At 44.8% G+C, this 14601-nt stretch overlaps 1 protein-coding gene and 1 pseudogene across 2 annotated transcripts; both read left to right on the forward strand.

The window, feature by feature from the left end:
• Window positions 1–1603: 1603 nt before the first annotated feature.
• On the forward strand, window positions 1604–11602 carry ppp1r18 (protein phosphatase 1, regulatory subunit 18; the record flags this gene model as incomplete). The annotated part of the gene is made up of 5 exons (XM_083774746.1): window positions 1604–3093; window positions 3268–3418; window positions 3866–5446; window positions 8732–8980; window positions 10577–11602. 5 exons carry the CDS (start codon window positions 1604–1606, stop codon window positions 10658–10660), a joined length of 3555 nt encoding a protein of 1184 aa, XP_083630872.1. The 3' UTR covers window positions 10661–11602.
• Window positions 11603–11732: 130 nt separating this feature from the next.
• On the forward strand, window positions 11733–13914 carry LOC310865659 (mitochondrial intermediate peptidase-like; annotated as a pseudogene). The gene is made up of 2 exons: window positions 11733–11737; window positions 12348–13914. The product of its transcript is annotated as a mitochondrial intermediate peptidase-like (transcript).
• The last annotated feature ends 687 nt before the right edge of the window (window positions 13915–14601 follow it).

A 14601-nucleotide genomic window follows, 5' to 3' on the forward strand; every position in this document is an offset into this window, starting at 1 on the left:
TCTATATCAGACATTTTGTTTGAAAAACAAACGAAATATTTAATCAATTAGTTGCTATTACAACTCCTGATTTAGATGGCTCAGTTGTATAGCTTGACTATTTGGGGAGTTGGTAATTTCTTTCTCTGCTGCATGCATTCTTTTCAATAATGTAGGCTGTACACAGTACACTGTAGGCCTACTTTAGTCCAAGTGCAGTGGGCCTGTGTTTCCTCAGAACATCACTTCATTTCCTATAGCCCCAGTGGATTGCTGCTACATGTTCTTTTTATCATTTATTTTAATGATCATTTTACTTTAGGCTGCTATTTGACCACCCCTCCTTGAGTCCTTGTTACCCTTTGCTACTTTTTTGGCTATATCCATCCTTTGTCTGCTTGACTGCATGCTTCATTAGGCCTACTCCTGTAACTGACAACTGGATTTCCAAATAATGAATTTAAAAAAGGGCTGTCTGTCGATCAAAAATGTAGGTCTACCATATAGTACCACCACTTGGGACGTATTCCAGAGGGTTGTCTGCCTCCAGTAAATCAGACTAGGCCCTCTCACTGTCTGGTCACGGTGTGGTGTGTAGTAGTGTAGTGAGTAGCTACGCAACACAACAGCCCGTCCAGAACTCCCCCGCTACCACCCACTCTTGTCCAATTAGCAGTGCACTGAGGTTGACACGAGGGGGGTGGGGGGTGGCAGGCAGCGCTCTTTAAACGCCCTTTCTTAGGCCAGGCAATATGGTGTGGTGTGTGGACTGTGTGCCTCTAAACTCTCCTGACGGATTTTAATGTGATTATCGGATTAGAGTCGTGCAACTCCGAAGCTGGGGATATTTACTATCGATGGAGGCGTTTTCATGCTGAGGTCCACTTTAAGTGTGGTGGGTTTTGAGTTACTTAATACAAAATATAAATATGTTAAATGCTCCGTCTTGACATTGGCATAGATTAATATGTTAGATAATGTCAAAGGAGATTTTCATTCGAATTGGTTCCAGGAGCGCATTACGCATAGCCGCTCGGAGGCATGCACAGTCTTTGCTTATTCAAGTAGAATAGGAATCGATTTGGAATAACTTCAGGTGAGTAGCCTATGCTGTTTTATTAATAATGAAAAAGAGGAAAACTGTGATATCTGGCTGCAAGTATAGGCTATATAGCATACAGTGACCTGCATGCAATTTGGCCTAGATGTCTTGACTCTTGACATGCCAAATGGAAAGACAGGCTTTTTTGTTGTGTCAGAAGAAAACTATAGATACATGTAGACCTACAAAAATATAAAACTATATAAGCTACAGTTGGCAGTCTAACAGCATGCAATATAGCCATATGCCCTGATAGTGCAGTGAGATTTTGAATGTAGTCATTAGTTAGATTATATTTTCTTATTAGGTCTTAAATATTTGTTATACAAGTTTAATTCTGTATTCTCATCACACACCTATGCCCTATTAATGCACAACAGTGAATCTAAAGTTACCCTTTTTTATTCAACTGTCTTTTCACAGATCCATTCCTCTGGCGTCTGAACTTGAAGAGAGGACATCCTGACATCTCGTCCAAAAGAAAGGTGTCTCTCTCTCTCTCTCTCTCTCTCTCTCTCTGTTATGTCTGTTTCCTCTTTGCCAGAATGGAAACAACTTCTTCTGGAGAGAAAGCGGAGAGAGGAGGAGGAGAGGGAGCGGAGAGAGAAGGAAGAGGAGAAGAAACTTGCCAGCATGCCTGCCTGGAAACGAGGGATCATCCAGCGAAGGAGAGCCAAGGGGTTAGGTGACAGAGAGAAAGAGAAAGACAGAGACAGAGAGAATGTCCTCCTCTCCACTTGTGATGTTGACACAGACCTCTCTGTTACAGTTCATCCGGGGAGTGACATGTCCCTCAGTCCAGACCCGGGGCAAAGCCTGGACAGGGACACGAAACCACAGTGTCAGGTGTCCGTAGAAACTATCGTCCCCGTCCACAAAAACCTATTCATTCGAACCCAGAGCGGATGGAGGAAGACCCTGGAAGTGGCTTATCTCGACAAAGGGAGCGAACAGGAAGCAGAAGTAGGAAAAGATAAGGAGACGGAGAGAGACAGGCTCTGCCTCAGAGGTCACGAAGGTGAGACAGAAAGAGGGAGAGAGACAGAACTGAAAGAGAGAGAGAGATGCTGGGAGATGAGAGATGGAAAGGAACATGAGAAAAACGCAGACAAAAACAAAGGCAGAGAAAGAAACAGTACCATGGGGAAAGAGTTGATCAGGGATAATATCATGAGAGAGAGGGTGAGAGAAGCCCTTAATGACAGGAAAGAAGAAGAGAGGGAAGAGGAGGAGAGAGACTCAACACCCCCCGGTCCTCTATTTCCTCCCGGTGTCCCGGGCCTGCGGACTCTCCGGGCCGACAACATCATAATAATTGAACAGGAGAGGAAAAGAAGCGAGGAGAGGAGATGCAGACGGAGGGAAGCAGAGGGAGAGAGACGCCAGGACGACCAGGAGAGGAGAGGAGTGACCATGGACCTGCGAGAGCTACTGGCCAGTGGGGGCAGTGTCACAGAGATACGAGCCTCAGAGGTTCTGATCATAAAACCTCCCATGATGGGCTCCGAGGAGAGAAGCACAGGAGGAGGCGAGGAAGGCAGAGGGCCAGGGAGAGACGACGAAGAGAGGGAGAGAGAGAGGCAGTGTATCAGAGAGAGTGGAAAGGACAGCACGGGGAGAGAGCTGAGAACAGATGTTGGCATGAGAAAGAGAGACAGGGGGACATTCAAGGAGAGAGAGAAACCATGGGGTCAGGCCACAGCTATTAAAGAGGAAGGCTGTGTGGAGGAGAGAGGAGGGAGGGTCAGTCAGCTGTTGAGTAAATTTGGAGATAACCCCAAGCTGCCGTCTCGGTCTAAAAGTTCAGAACATTTCAACAGTCCTGACAAGGATGAAGATATCAACGACGACAGAGCAGAGGAGAGGAAGGAGGATGGGGAAATTGGTCTATTGAGGGGCGTTCCCAGACGTTCAACAAGCTTCACTGACTGGGGAGTTTGTGCCAAAGAGAACGGCATGGTCAACAAGGGACAGCATGAGAGGAAAGCGGTTGAGAGAGCACATTCAGACAGGTTGGTCTCACTTAGGGGAGAAACCTCTGATGTGGGAATAAACCTAAAATTTAAACAGGGCTGGCGTCGGCTTTCTGATACAGACAGTGATGAGTATGTTGTAAAACCAGGCAGGCAATCAGAGGAATATGCTAAAAGAAATGAGACTGGAGCTCATAACCTCAACCAACAAAGACTATCAGTGGGAGAGAGAGTGAGGACTGTTGACAAGAAGTCTACAGAGATTATAGATGACGTCGGAGATGAGGGCTTCACTGTAGCATCTGTACTAAACACAGAGGGAATATCTTTCGCAAGGAGGGTACCAATCAGACAGGATCGGGCAGTGAGAGCCACAGAGAGAGAGGTGAAGCCCAGGTCAATGGTGGTTGAACCTCAGGGATTTGAAAAATGGGGTTCTGGCTTCAGGAGGATTGAGGGAACGGAGGGCCCAAACCCCAGTGAAACAATGCAGCAGAACTGTGACACCACTGCATCTGTAGACTCAGTCAGTCCCTCATATGTTGATGACAGACACTATAGACATGGATCCGCTTTTACTGAGTGCGCCAGCCTACTCACTACAGTGGCACTTAGACCTGGAGACCCCCATAGAGGGACACAGGAACACTACACAAAACAGTCTGTACAAAACAGTACAATTGAGAGAGTTGGAGAAACGACTGTTTACCACAAAGGGCTTCCAGGGGGCACATATGACATAAACGAAGAGAGCACCCCGGCACCTGATACACACATTTGTGGCAATGTCTGCTCAGAGAACCTCGTGCAGGATGCCGTCCCCCTGTCCCCAAAAGGGATAACCCCCACCGGAGCCGACCCTGTTCCCCTAGAAATTCAAATCCCCAGAGCTGTGTTCTATGTTGCAGAGGAAAGGTTGGAAAGCGGAAGAGCGAGCTATCAAAGTGACGAGGGTCAGGACAGGGATGGAGGGAGAGAGGTTGAGAGGAGGACCAGCTGGAGAATTGGCAAGCCCCTGAGCCGCATCGAATCCCTGCGAGAGAAAATCAGGCAGAGAGAGAAGGAGAAAATGGAAAACATGGAAAGAGGGACGGAGGACAGAGAATGTGATGGGACAGATATTACTGCTAGCCAGACAGGAGAGCGGGGAGAGTGGGAAGCTACATCTCAAATGAGGAAGAGTGTGCACGAGGTGGAATGTGGGCAGGACAGCCCTGTGGCACAGACATCCACTGCTGTTTTTGACATCACAGAGGAAGTCAACATGTTGAAAGACAGCCCTCAACTTCCTGTTCCTCTATCATTGTCGCAAGCTGCCAGAGGAGAGGAACTGACAAGTGCATTCTCCGCTGCTACCTCCAGAGAGATCTTTGACAATGTCCAACCATCCGAAGACGAGGATGACCCACTGAAATATGGAGAAGAAGCGCTGAGGCAGTACGATAGCAGTGGAAGAGAAAGTGAGGAGGAAGAGGAAGAACTCTCAGGCGAGGTAGAGCGTGTCCCCCCCCTCTCTCTCTCCGAATCGCTCTCTCCCTCTCCGCCTGACCCCAACTCCCTGGCTGCCATGAGTCGCATCTACAACTTGAAGACGGTAGGTTCTAGAACGGGACTGTGCATGAGGGAGAGGACGGCGGACACTCCACAGGTACAGCTGGTAAAAGTGAAGCCCCACATAACTCACCATGCACAGCAGGAGGTCTGCCACCGTGAAGATAGGTCAGGGGTAAAGACGTTAGAGCAACACATGAAGCAGCTCTACCTGACAGAGCAGGAAGTCATGAGGCCGCCACGCGATGCTGAAAGCACTCGACAGAACTCTCTGCCGTGGAACCGCGACACCAAAGGAACCCAGCGGAGTACCACAAGTGGAACACTGAAGGATCAACACATGCCAGAGAGACGATCGGACTCCCCACAACCTGTGAGCTTGCCAACGCTGAAAGAAACCCAGTCGAACCAGCCGAGGACCGCTACCATCACCCCCAGAACCCATAGGAGCCAGTCTCCGGACAACTGTCTGAAACAGTGCAGTTCACCCACACTAGCCTGCTCGCCAAACTCTTCCTCCCCTACACCGTCCCCTTGTGCCTCCCCATTACTCTCCAGGTCCCCTCTCTTCTCCATCAGGAGCGCCACGGGCAGCCAGGCGAAGAGAGGAGCCACCATTACTATCACCCCCAAGACGTCAGCTGCCGTAGAGCCAGCTCAGTCTATACCACTGGAAACCCCCATGAACAAAACCACAGAAAACCAGACCCACAGTCCTGCTGTTGTTGAAGCTGAGCCAGTTAAGAAGAGATACCCCACCGTGGACGAGATCGAAGTGATTGGTGGATATCAGAACCTGGAAAGGTCATGTTTGAAGAGGAAAAGAGGAAATCCCAAACGGGTGAGTAGGAACTGTAGAAGATAGAATATATATAGAATTAGCTACTGTATACTGTATGTGTGTGTGTGTGTGTGTGTGTGTGTGTGTGTGTGTGTGTGTGTGTGTGTGTGCGTGCGTGCGTGCCTGCCTGCCTGCCTGCCTGCCTGCCTGCCTGCCTGCCTGCCTAAAATACAGTATTTTGTTTCAGTAAGGGTCAGAGAAACAGGCTGTACTTCCCACTATCCCACTATGGACACTATCTTCCAGGAGGACATGACCCCATCCATTTCTCTTTCTCCAGCCTTTTGACCCCATGCTACCTGAAGGTTGTATCTACTCATGTAGAATCCCCTTTCACTAGAACATCCCGTTGCATTGAGAAGCAGTAGCAACACAGGCCCAGTTAAGCCGGTTAAAGCCTTATCAACCACGACAACTTGATTCTCCAGCATAAAATCCTCCTCAACACTTGAGTAACCTGCTTGGCTGTCTCTTCCATCTGCCTGATCCTTCATTAACCTTTGATTCTTTCAGGTGGCCGAGACAGTAGAATTAATCCTTAGTGTTAATGCAACTCTAAAGAGTGTAGGCTACAATTGAAACCTTACCAAGTACAATAACCCTAAGGATTTTACTGTGTGAACTTTGACCATAAAGTGCATTGTGGATGCATGTTACAAAGATAGTTGAATGATAGGCATCATAATTGAATTCCATGCAGTTCACACTCCAGAACAAAGTCTGTGTGAGTAGTAAAGAGATGCATATTTACTGTTGTATACTGTACATGCTCATATGTTTTGTTATTACAGGTGAAAAGGTTTCCAAAACGTTTGAAAATGGCTCCGCGTTGTGTGCTTGTAGATCGACTATTTTCACTATTCGTCGGTTGATGCAGTATATAGGGGTAAATTGGGATGGAGATTAGAAGCAGAGACAACATCTTGTCCCTTCTGTGAATGGGACTGGAAAGCACATACTGTGAAGATGTTTACTTATCCCCATTACGCCGGCTGGCACATTTGTGAAGATGTAGGGTAACTTAACAAATGTCATATTTTAACCAGATGTATAATGTGTTCCTGTCCCATTTATTTAGTCTAGGGGTGGACAGTCTTTTCTTTTTGTCTTTTCCATGGCTGGAGTGATCTACAGTATCCTCACCAGCCAGGTTGACAGTGAAAATAAAAAGAAACCACCACTTTTAGGTCTTATTATAGGATGCTAATCCGAATAATGCACAGAATCATTTAATATTAATAATAAAGTCTGACTTTCTGCAGAGAAAGGTGTTATCAAAGAAATCAATACTGTGTAGATGTCTCTAAATAGGTTTTTCAAATTGTCCCTTGATCTACTTAAATGCCCAAGCTGATTTAGCGGTATAAATCAATAAATAAGACACAGTTGCCCACCTCTGATGTAAGGCATTTAAAACCAGCATGTATGAGTATGTGAGCATGTATGAGCACATATGAGCATGTATGAGGTCAGACACTGTGTGGACCATGCATGTACTCTAGTCTGTACCACACAAAATTGCAGACTTTGTCCTGCTTTCCCTTGCTGGAGCTGGAACTGTTTCTGTGGAGTCAGCTCTTACTGCCATCCAGAGACAAGTCTCTCTTTGTGTCCTCCACCGCTCGTTGTCTTTGCCAGGGATTTTGTTTGTTGTTCTGGAATCTTGGCAAACTCCTTTTGACTGAACTGAACTTCAACTAACATCATCTGTACTACCTAGCGAGTCAGTCACTGGCTTAGTTTGAAGTGGGTCACACAGAGAGAGAGAGAGTTAGAGAAGGTATTGATAATCATATAATAGTATTGAACGCTGGATAAATGTTGTTCCACTTGCTATGCTGTCATGCTACATTCTCACCCACTTCCTCATTCAAACCTTTTCATTTCCTCTAAACACAACAGACTGAAAACAGTAATCTATATTAGTCATCTCTGAATGAGTTTAAATCATGTAATTATTCAGAATAATGTCTCTTGACAGACTTGCAATGTTGTTGTAATTTAACCACTTCGTTGACCGGGAGGGTACACCAGGGGTCAGTCCTTTTTCCCCTCTACCCCAAATGTCTTCACCATAAGTATCTATGATCTACATATTAACAACACAACATGTTTTGAGCTTGCTATCTGCAAAAAACAATTATGAATGTTTGCCTAATTTACACTGAATGTTTGATGAATGTTCCCCTATTATGATGACATGGCCAGAATATGGATGCTAGGGTTCATGAGGTTAAAACCACAACAGAGCGAAAGAATAGAGTGCCATTGCGTTGTTGAGTTTTATTCCAATAGATCCACCCCCCTTCTTCGCCTATTTGAAAAATGAATTACTGTAATGAAACGTTGGCCTCAATATAGTCTATTTCCAGTATATTCATTTTGTTATTAATATTGTGTGATTTGTGCTGTTAATAATGTGTTTCAGAAATTCAGATCTCAATAGAGCCAGTCAAGTATAACTATGAATCACCAGACTAAATGTGAAAGTGTTCATTAAACACTTCACTGAATAAATACAAGAGAAGAGAGGATTTGCTCAGTCATCTTTTGTTTTACGTTCAGGGGAAACAATCCCATTATGCTCTCTCTCTCTCTCTCTCTCTCTCTCTCTGTCTCACTTTCTCTCTCTCTCTCTATCATCACAGTCCTCTCCATACTTCACACCTGTACGGCCTCACTGAGCAACTAGTCATTTGTGTCTGTGATTCTCAGATCACCTGCTGGTGATGAAATATTCTCAATTAAATATTGCGACATTTAAATATAAACTTTTTATGAAAATATTGGCCATGTGTTTAGAAATAATATGGAGTATGGAGTGGACTATATTTCCTATGAATCCTCCTACCCTGCTTTCCCTCCTGCTGTGCTAGTCTGGGTTAATCAGGTTCAGCGAGGGAGGATTAGCTTTCTGTGTATACCTGACAAAGGCCACAGAGGCTGAAACATAGTTTTTTTTCTTCTGACCGCTCTGGTAATAATTTATTTTGGGAGCATTTAAGTGTGTGCTAGCCTCGGTACCAGGCTTTCATTTTTGTTGGTGAAAAAATTGAAAGCCTGGAGGCGGGTGGGCGTCGCTCCAAATGATGTGACGTAGCGCTGCACTAGGGGGGAGAGGAGGGGCCGGGGGTGACGGACAGATCGATGAGATTGTATTAAATATTCTTTGCAACTACTATAGCTTGGGTGTTATGGATCTTAAATATTTTGCTATTGTTTCTTTGTCTTTCCATTTTGTGTCCTGTCTCCCCACATCTCTCTCCATCTGCACCTCATCTCCAGGTGAAGGTGTGCTTCGATGAGAGCCAGTTGGAGCAGGTGTGTGAGTACCCATCAGAGACCTCCATGTTGGCCTGTTCCCCGTACAACTTCGACCTGGCAGCAGACGAGGAAGAGGAGAAGGTGCAGGAGGAAGAAGAAAAGGAGCAGCAGAGAGGAGTGTCTATGTCCAGGACCAGCAGGATCCTGACCTCAGTGACAGGCCGCGTGCTGACAGTGGGTCAGTACCACCCCCTACTTAAGAAACACAAGGTGTGATAGAAGCTATGGATGGACCAATGTCTCTGCATGGGAAACTGTCTATGTCAGAGCTGTTCTGTGGCCGCCTGCATTTGAATCTGGCTCAGGCTGAACTGTCTTTGACTTCACAGTACAGTGTGTGTTAGTGAGTGTTAGCCCCTTCCCCACATAGAATCCATACCACTGCTGGATAGAAAATATTCAGTAAAAGCTGTGGATAGTCATTTGCACGCATTAGATGACTGCTATATGGGTTGGGTACAGTACATAACGCTCGCTCGAGAGGTGTCTAAGCGCAAGACTATAGCAAAAATGCTCAAGACTAAAATGCACGTATTCCAAATACATGTTAATCCCAAATATTAATTTGTGTTTGGGACAAACAGAAAGCATCCTCGGGATGCAGTCGGGACAAAGGGGATATTTTATTCTTATTTTTTCCACTTGGAAAAAAGCTGAGCTGATTGTCAGTATGCTTGTGACTGTCACACATAAAGTATGATCACTAAGATTGTCTCTACAAGGACATTAATTTGAAGGTTTTTAAGATTATTATTTTTCATTTCTGTTAGTTTTGCCCTCAATGCTCTTATGAAACAGTTATGCACATAGAACACAATGTCCTACTCGTCTACGTAAATATGATGCTTTCATTCCCACTTCAGCTGTGGGTGAATGGTTGAGATGTCGTGAGAGGGGACATTTATGGAACTAGGTTTTACGGAAATCGACACCAGCTCCTGTTATTAATACACCAATATGGAACATTGCCACAATTTGCCAGTGGATTCATGGCTTTCAGTGCAAGTGGGGGAAGGGATACTATTGAGAGTGTACCAACAATATACTAACCCCAATTAGACGTATACCGGTATGATATGAAATAGGTTCGGCACCAATGTCGCACCGCCGATCCGACCAATATGTCTGATAGTGACGGGGCCTTCAGAGTACCCGTGTGTCTGTGTTCCTTTTGTGCCCATATATGGAGATATCTGTATCTGTCTTTCCTTGTCCCTTTTATGCCCATATATGGGGTAATGATGCCAAGATGACACATTGAGGTTAGACAACTCCATAATTGGGCGTAGCTGCATTGAGAACTCCTTATATGGCTATGTCATGGTGACATACTGTAAGCATGACGGAAGAGGTCCATCCCCCCGCCGGCTGGCCGGCCGGCCCTTCCTTAAGCCAATTTTAATATAGGATAGAATACTGTATCATTCAGCACAAATTGTGAGAGGTCACAGTTAGAGGTTTTGGAGTGAACATGGAATAGTATAATCTCCATGGCCATTATTATTTATTTTTTTTTAAGATATTTTTTTGCGGCTTACGCCTTTTTATTGATTTTTGAAGGGACAGACAGTAGGCTGACAGGAAACGGGAGAGAGATGGGGGGATGACATGCAGTAAAGGCCGTGTCGGGTCCGGGAGTCGAACCCGCGGCACACTGCGACTGGATTACCAGTCCGGTGCCCAGACCGTTACGCTACGGCCTGGGCCTCCATGGCCATTTCTAACCCATAAATGTGTTTGCTATAGGAATGGACTGAGTCTACATGTAACACATTTGCATTCTAACTCCATCTCTCTGTGTTACAGATGAGACCAGTTCTCGCTAGAAGCCTGGTTGGTACCTCTCCAAATTGTGACAAAGTGTGTCAAATATCCACAATTTCAGTTTAGCAATATCCTCCTGTGATTGTATTATTATGTTTCTTTTTAAATTGTTGTGGATATTGTAACCTTTAATGGTGTATATTGTTTTGTCTTTTCACCATAAGGAATATTTATAATTATAACTGAAAAATATATGTGCAGTTATGATAGAAACACATGTGATGAATGGTTAGTTTTACCCTCAGAGTGACAGGAAAATGGAGAAGGATTGTTAATCTAACAGTATGGTACTACTGTAACTGTGCAGGTGACTGTGAAACAGTGTTATTTTCACCATACAGTTTGCACTGTCAGGTGATAAAGAACCACTGGTTTAATAATGGATGTTACTTAATACATAATATGTATTTTCTTTGACTAATATATTTCTTAGTTAAAGTGAGTTCAAGGGGTTTGTTCCAAAATGCAATATGTACATTTTAGGGGGGAAATATTTCAATATCTAATTATGCTTTAAAAAGCATCCCATGTCAGTTTTGCGCTACCAACCATTTGAAGACTGTGTGTGACTTATTTCGAAAATGGTGTCTTTTTGGGATGAAACGCATACATTTTGTAACTTTTAAGTCAACACTGCCTCAGCACCATAAGAGACTCGCTGATAATTATATCATTATGGTCCTGTGCCTGCTGGATTTGCCCATTCAGATGAGATAAAGATCAGGTGATCTTGAATTTATTTTGTCTTTTGTTCTGTCATATCTGAAGCCTTTTTGAACAACTTTCTTTGAGGTGGCATGTAAGTTTTCCATGTAAGACAGGTTTAAAATGGGTTCATCAAGTAAACTCAATTCCCAAAAGGGACTCGATCAAGCCTTACTTACAGTTCATCTAACAAACAACAATAAGTACATTATATACTCATCATGAGAGATATGATCCTAATAGGTGTTATTATTTTAGTCTGTATTTGTATTGTGAAAAATAGATTTGTCAAAACATTCCTCAGAGGGGGGAGGGACTGGGGGGGGGGGGGTAGCCTAATGAGACCCTAGCCTTCACTGTCAGGTGAAAAGAAGATGGTGGGTCCAGGTATCTTCACCCTCCCTGCAATGACTTATTGTGGGGGTTAGCAGATATGGAGTACTCGTAGAGAGGCTGGGGAATTGGGAATTGGCTTTACCAATTAGGACTTGAAGGGGAGAAAATGATTTTTTCTCATTATTTGTCTGCCCTGAGATCTCTGAGATTTGTTATTGAACATTGCAATAAAAAAAATTTGAAAAGAAAAGAAAACATTCCTCAGAGGAACATGAAGTTAATGAAGGTTCAATTCAACAATTCAATCTATTTCCACTCACGTGAACTCATAATATCACAACATTGTTTGCATTGTGTTGATCACACCTTACAGAATCATATGGTACACTTAGCTTCTATTTTGAAAGAACTGTGAATCACGTCATCTAGAATACAAATTCAGTTTTGGTTTCCTTTATGTTTTCTATAAAGGTTGAAGAAGCTGGTTTCCAAAATAATAATAAATTATTCTGCTAATGTAACCACTTTCTTCTTGTGTTGCTTGTTTGTCTCAAGTTGTGTGTGTGTGTGTGTGTGTGTGTGTGTGTGTGTGTGTGTCATATTGTCACATATTTATCTTGTATGTAGCATGTCTTGTGAGTTTATGAATAGTAGTACTATTTAAGATAAAATCTCCATTGTCTATTCAGCTCTTTATAAACAAAATAACCAGAGAAGCTGCAGAGAAGACCTGTATAGAGATTGGCACAGTTGTAGAGAAGCGGAATACGAATGTCTAGTGTCTGTGTAAAAGCCTGAAGGACCTGCTAGACAAGCCAGATATTGCATGTATCTCAGCTGGACCCAGACACAAGGCGAGTGGCGGAGCTGTTCCTGTTTGACTTTGGGATCAGTGGAATTCATCTGGATGAAAAACTGAGGAAGGAAGCAGTCGCCCTCCAGGTGAAGCTCTTAGATTTGAGCCAGGAGTTTCTGGTGGGGTCTCGCATGCCAAACAGAATCGCAAGGTCTGCCATTCTGGAGCTGTTGAAATGCAGGAACAAACTGGCCAAACTGGTGGGCTATGAGTCGTTTGCACACCGGGCTTTAAAATGAACTATGGCTAAAAGTCCAGAGACGGTGACGAACTTCTTGCAGCTGCTAACAGACAAACTGTCAGACAGAACAACAAAAGACTTTAACATGATGAGACTGTAAGAAAAAACTCAATCGACATAATTTCCGAGCTAATGCCATGGGATCATCCATACTTCAGTGGTGTGTTGCGTGCCGAAAGGTACAACATTGAGCCCAGTCTGTACAGTCCATATTTCTCCCTGGGGGCCTGTATGGAAGGCCTGAACAACCTCTTTTCTCAGCTCTACGGCATCTCCCTCATGTCCGAAGCCCCCAGCGCCGGAGAGGTGTGGAGCAATGACGTCCGCAAACTGGCCGTCGTACATGAAACGGAGGGGCTGCTGGGATACATCTACTGTGATTTCTTCCATTGGGCAGATAAACCTCACCAGGACTGTCACTTCACCATTCGAGGGGGTCGTCAATGCCAGGAGATGGATGGCCAGTACCAGCTGCCCGTGGTGGTGCTGATGCTGAGCCTGCCCCAGCCGACCAAGAGTGCCCCTACCCTGCTCACGCCAGGCATGATGGAGAACCTTTTTCATGAGATGGGCCACGCCATGCACTCCATGCTGGGACGCACCCGCTACCAACACGTCACAGGAACCAGATGTGCGACTGATTTCGCAGAGGTCCCCTCCATCCTCATGGAGTACTTTGCCACCGACTATCGAGTCATCAGCCAGTTTGCCCGTCATTATCAAACAGGACAGCCTCTCTCTGCGAGCATGGTGGCTCGCCTGTGCGAGTCCAAAAAGTTATGCGGGGCAGCAGACACCCAGCTACAGGTCTTCTATGCTGTGTTGGACCAAATCTATCATGGAAAACCTCAAAACCGCTCCACCACAGATATCCTGAAGGAGATGCAGCAGAAGTTCTATGGCCTGCCGTACACGCCCAATACGGCATGGCAGCAGAGATTCAGCCACCTGATTGGTTACGGAGCCAAGTACTATTCCTACCTCATGTCCCGAGCTGTGGCCTCCATGGTGTGGAGACAGTGTTTCGTTCAGGACCCTTTGAACAGAGACATGGGCGAGAGATACCGCCGCGAAATGCTAGCCCACGGTGGAGCTAAGGAACCCATGCTGATGGTGGAAGGGATGCTGCAGAGACGGCCCACCGTGGAAGAACTGGTGGACGCGCTGGTGTCTGAGCTCTAGGGCTGACCTCGATTAGTCGAATGATCGGAACGGGTCTCAGTCGACTGACCACCTCTTAGTCGATGTTCATACAAAAATAATAATAATAAGTTATATTATATTATATTTACAAAAATATACAAAGATATTGTATTATTCCACTAGGTCTGTGGGGGACAAACACATTTGAACATTCTGACTGTTCAAATCTCCAATGTGCATGTGGAGTGTGTCTGCCTGTGTGGCAATGTGCCACTGCCTGTGACCTGAATCGCACAGTGCGCTGGCCTGATAGACTCCAGAATCTCAATCTCACCTGCTGTGCTCAATCTGGCTAATGACAAGCCTCTCAGTCGACTATTAGTCGACTAACAGCAAATTTATTCATCTATCAGTCGACTATACAAATCCTTAGTCGGGGACAGCCCTACTGAGCTCAACCACAACTTTGAGACTTTTACCTGAGGTGTTCACTCCTCATGGAAACATGGACTTCCAAACTCAACAAGGAGTCTTACAAGAAAATATTCTTAAAGGGTGCATGTTTGTATACCTTTTCATAAGATAATAATCTTAACCTGCAGATATTCAGGTCATCATGCAGCGTTTTGTTTTTGTCTTGTCTTGTTAATATTCATATTTTTTTTAAAGATATTTTTCTGCCTAGGAGCTCAATTCTGTGAACACTAACAGACTGTAAAAACTGTA

The sequence above is a fragment of the Protomyctophum parallelum genome, assembly GCF_964188405.1.
Source record: "Protomyctophum parallelum genome assembly, chromosome: 1".
In the NCBI taxonomy this organism is placed as follows: Eukaryota; Metazoa; Chordata; class Actinopteri; order Myctophiformes; family Myctophidae; genus Protomyctophum; species Protomyctophum parallelum.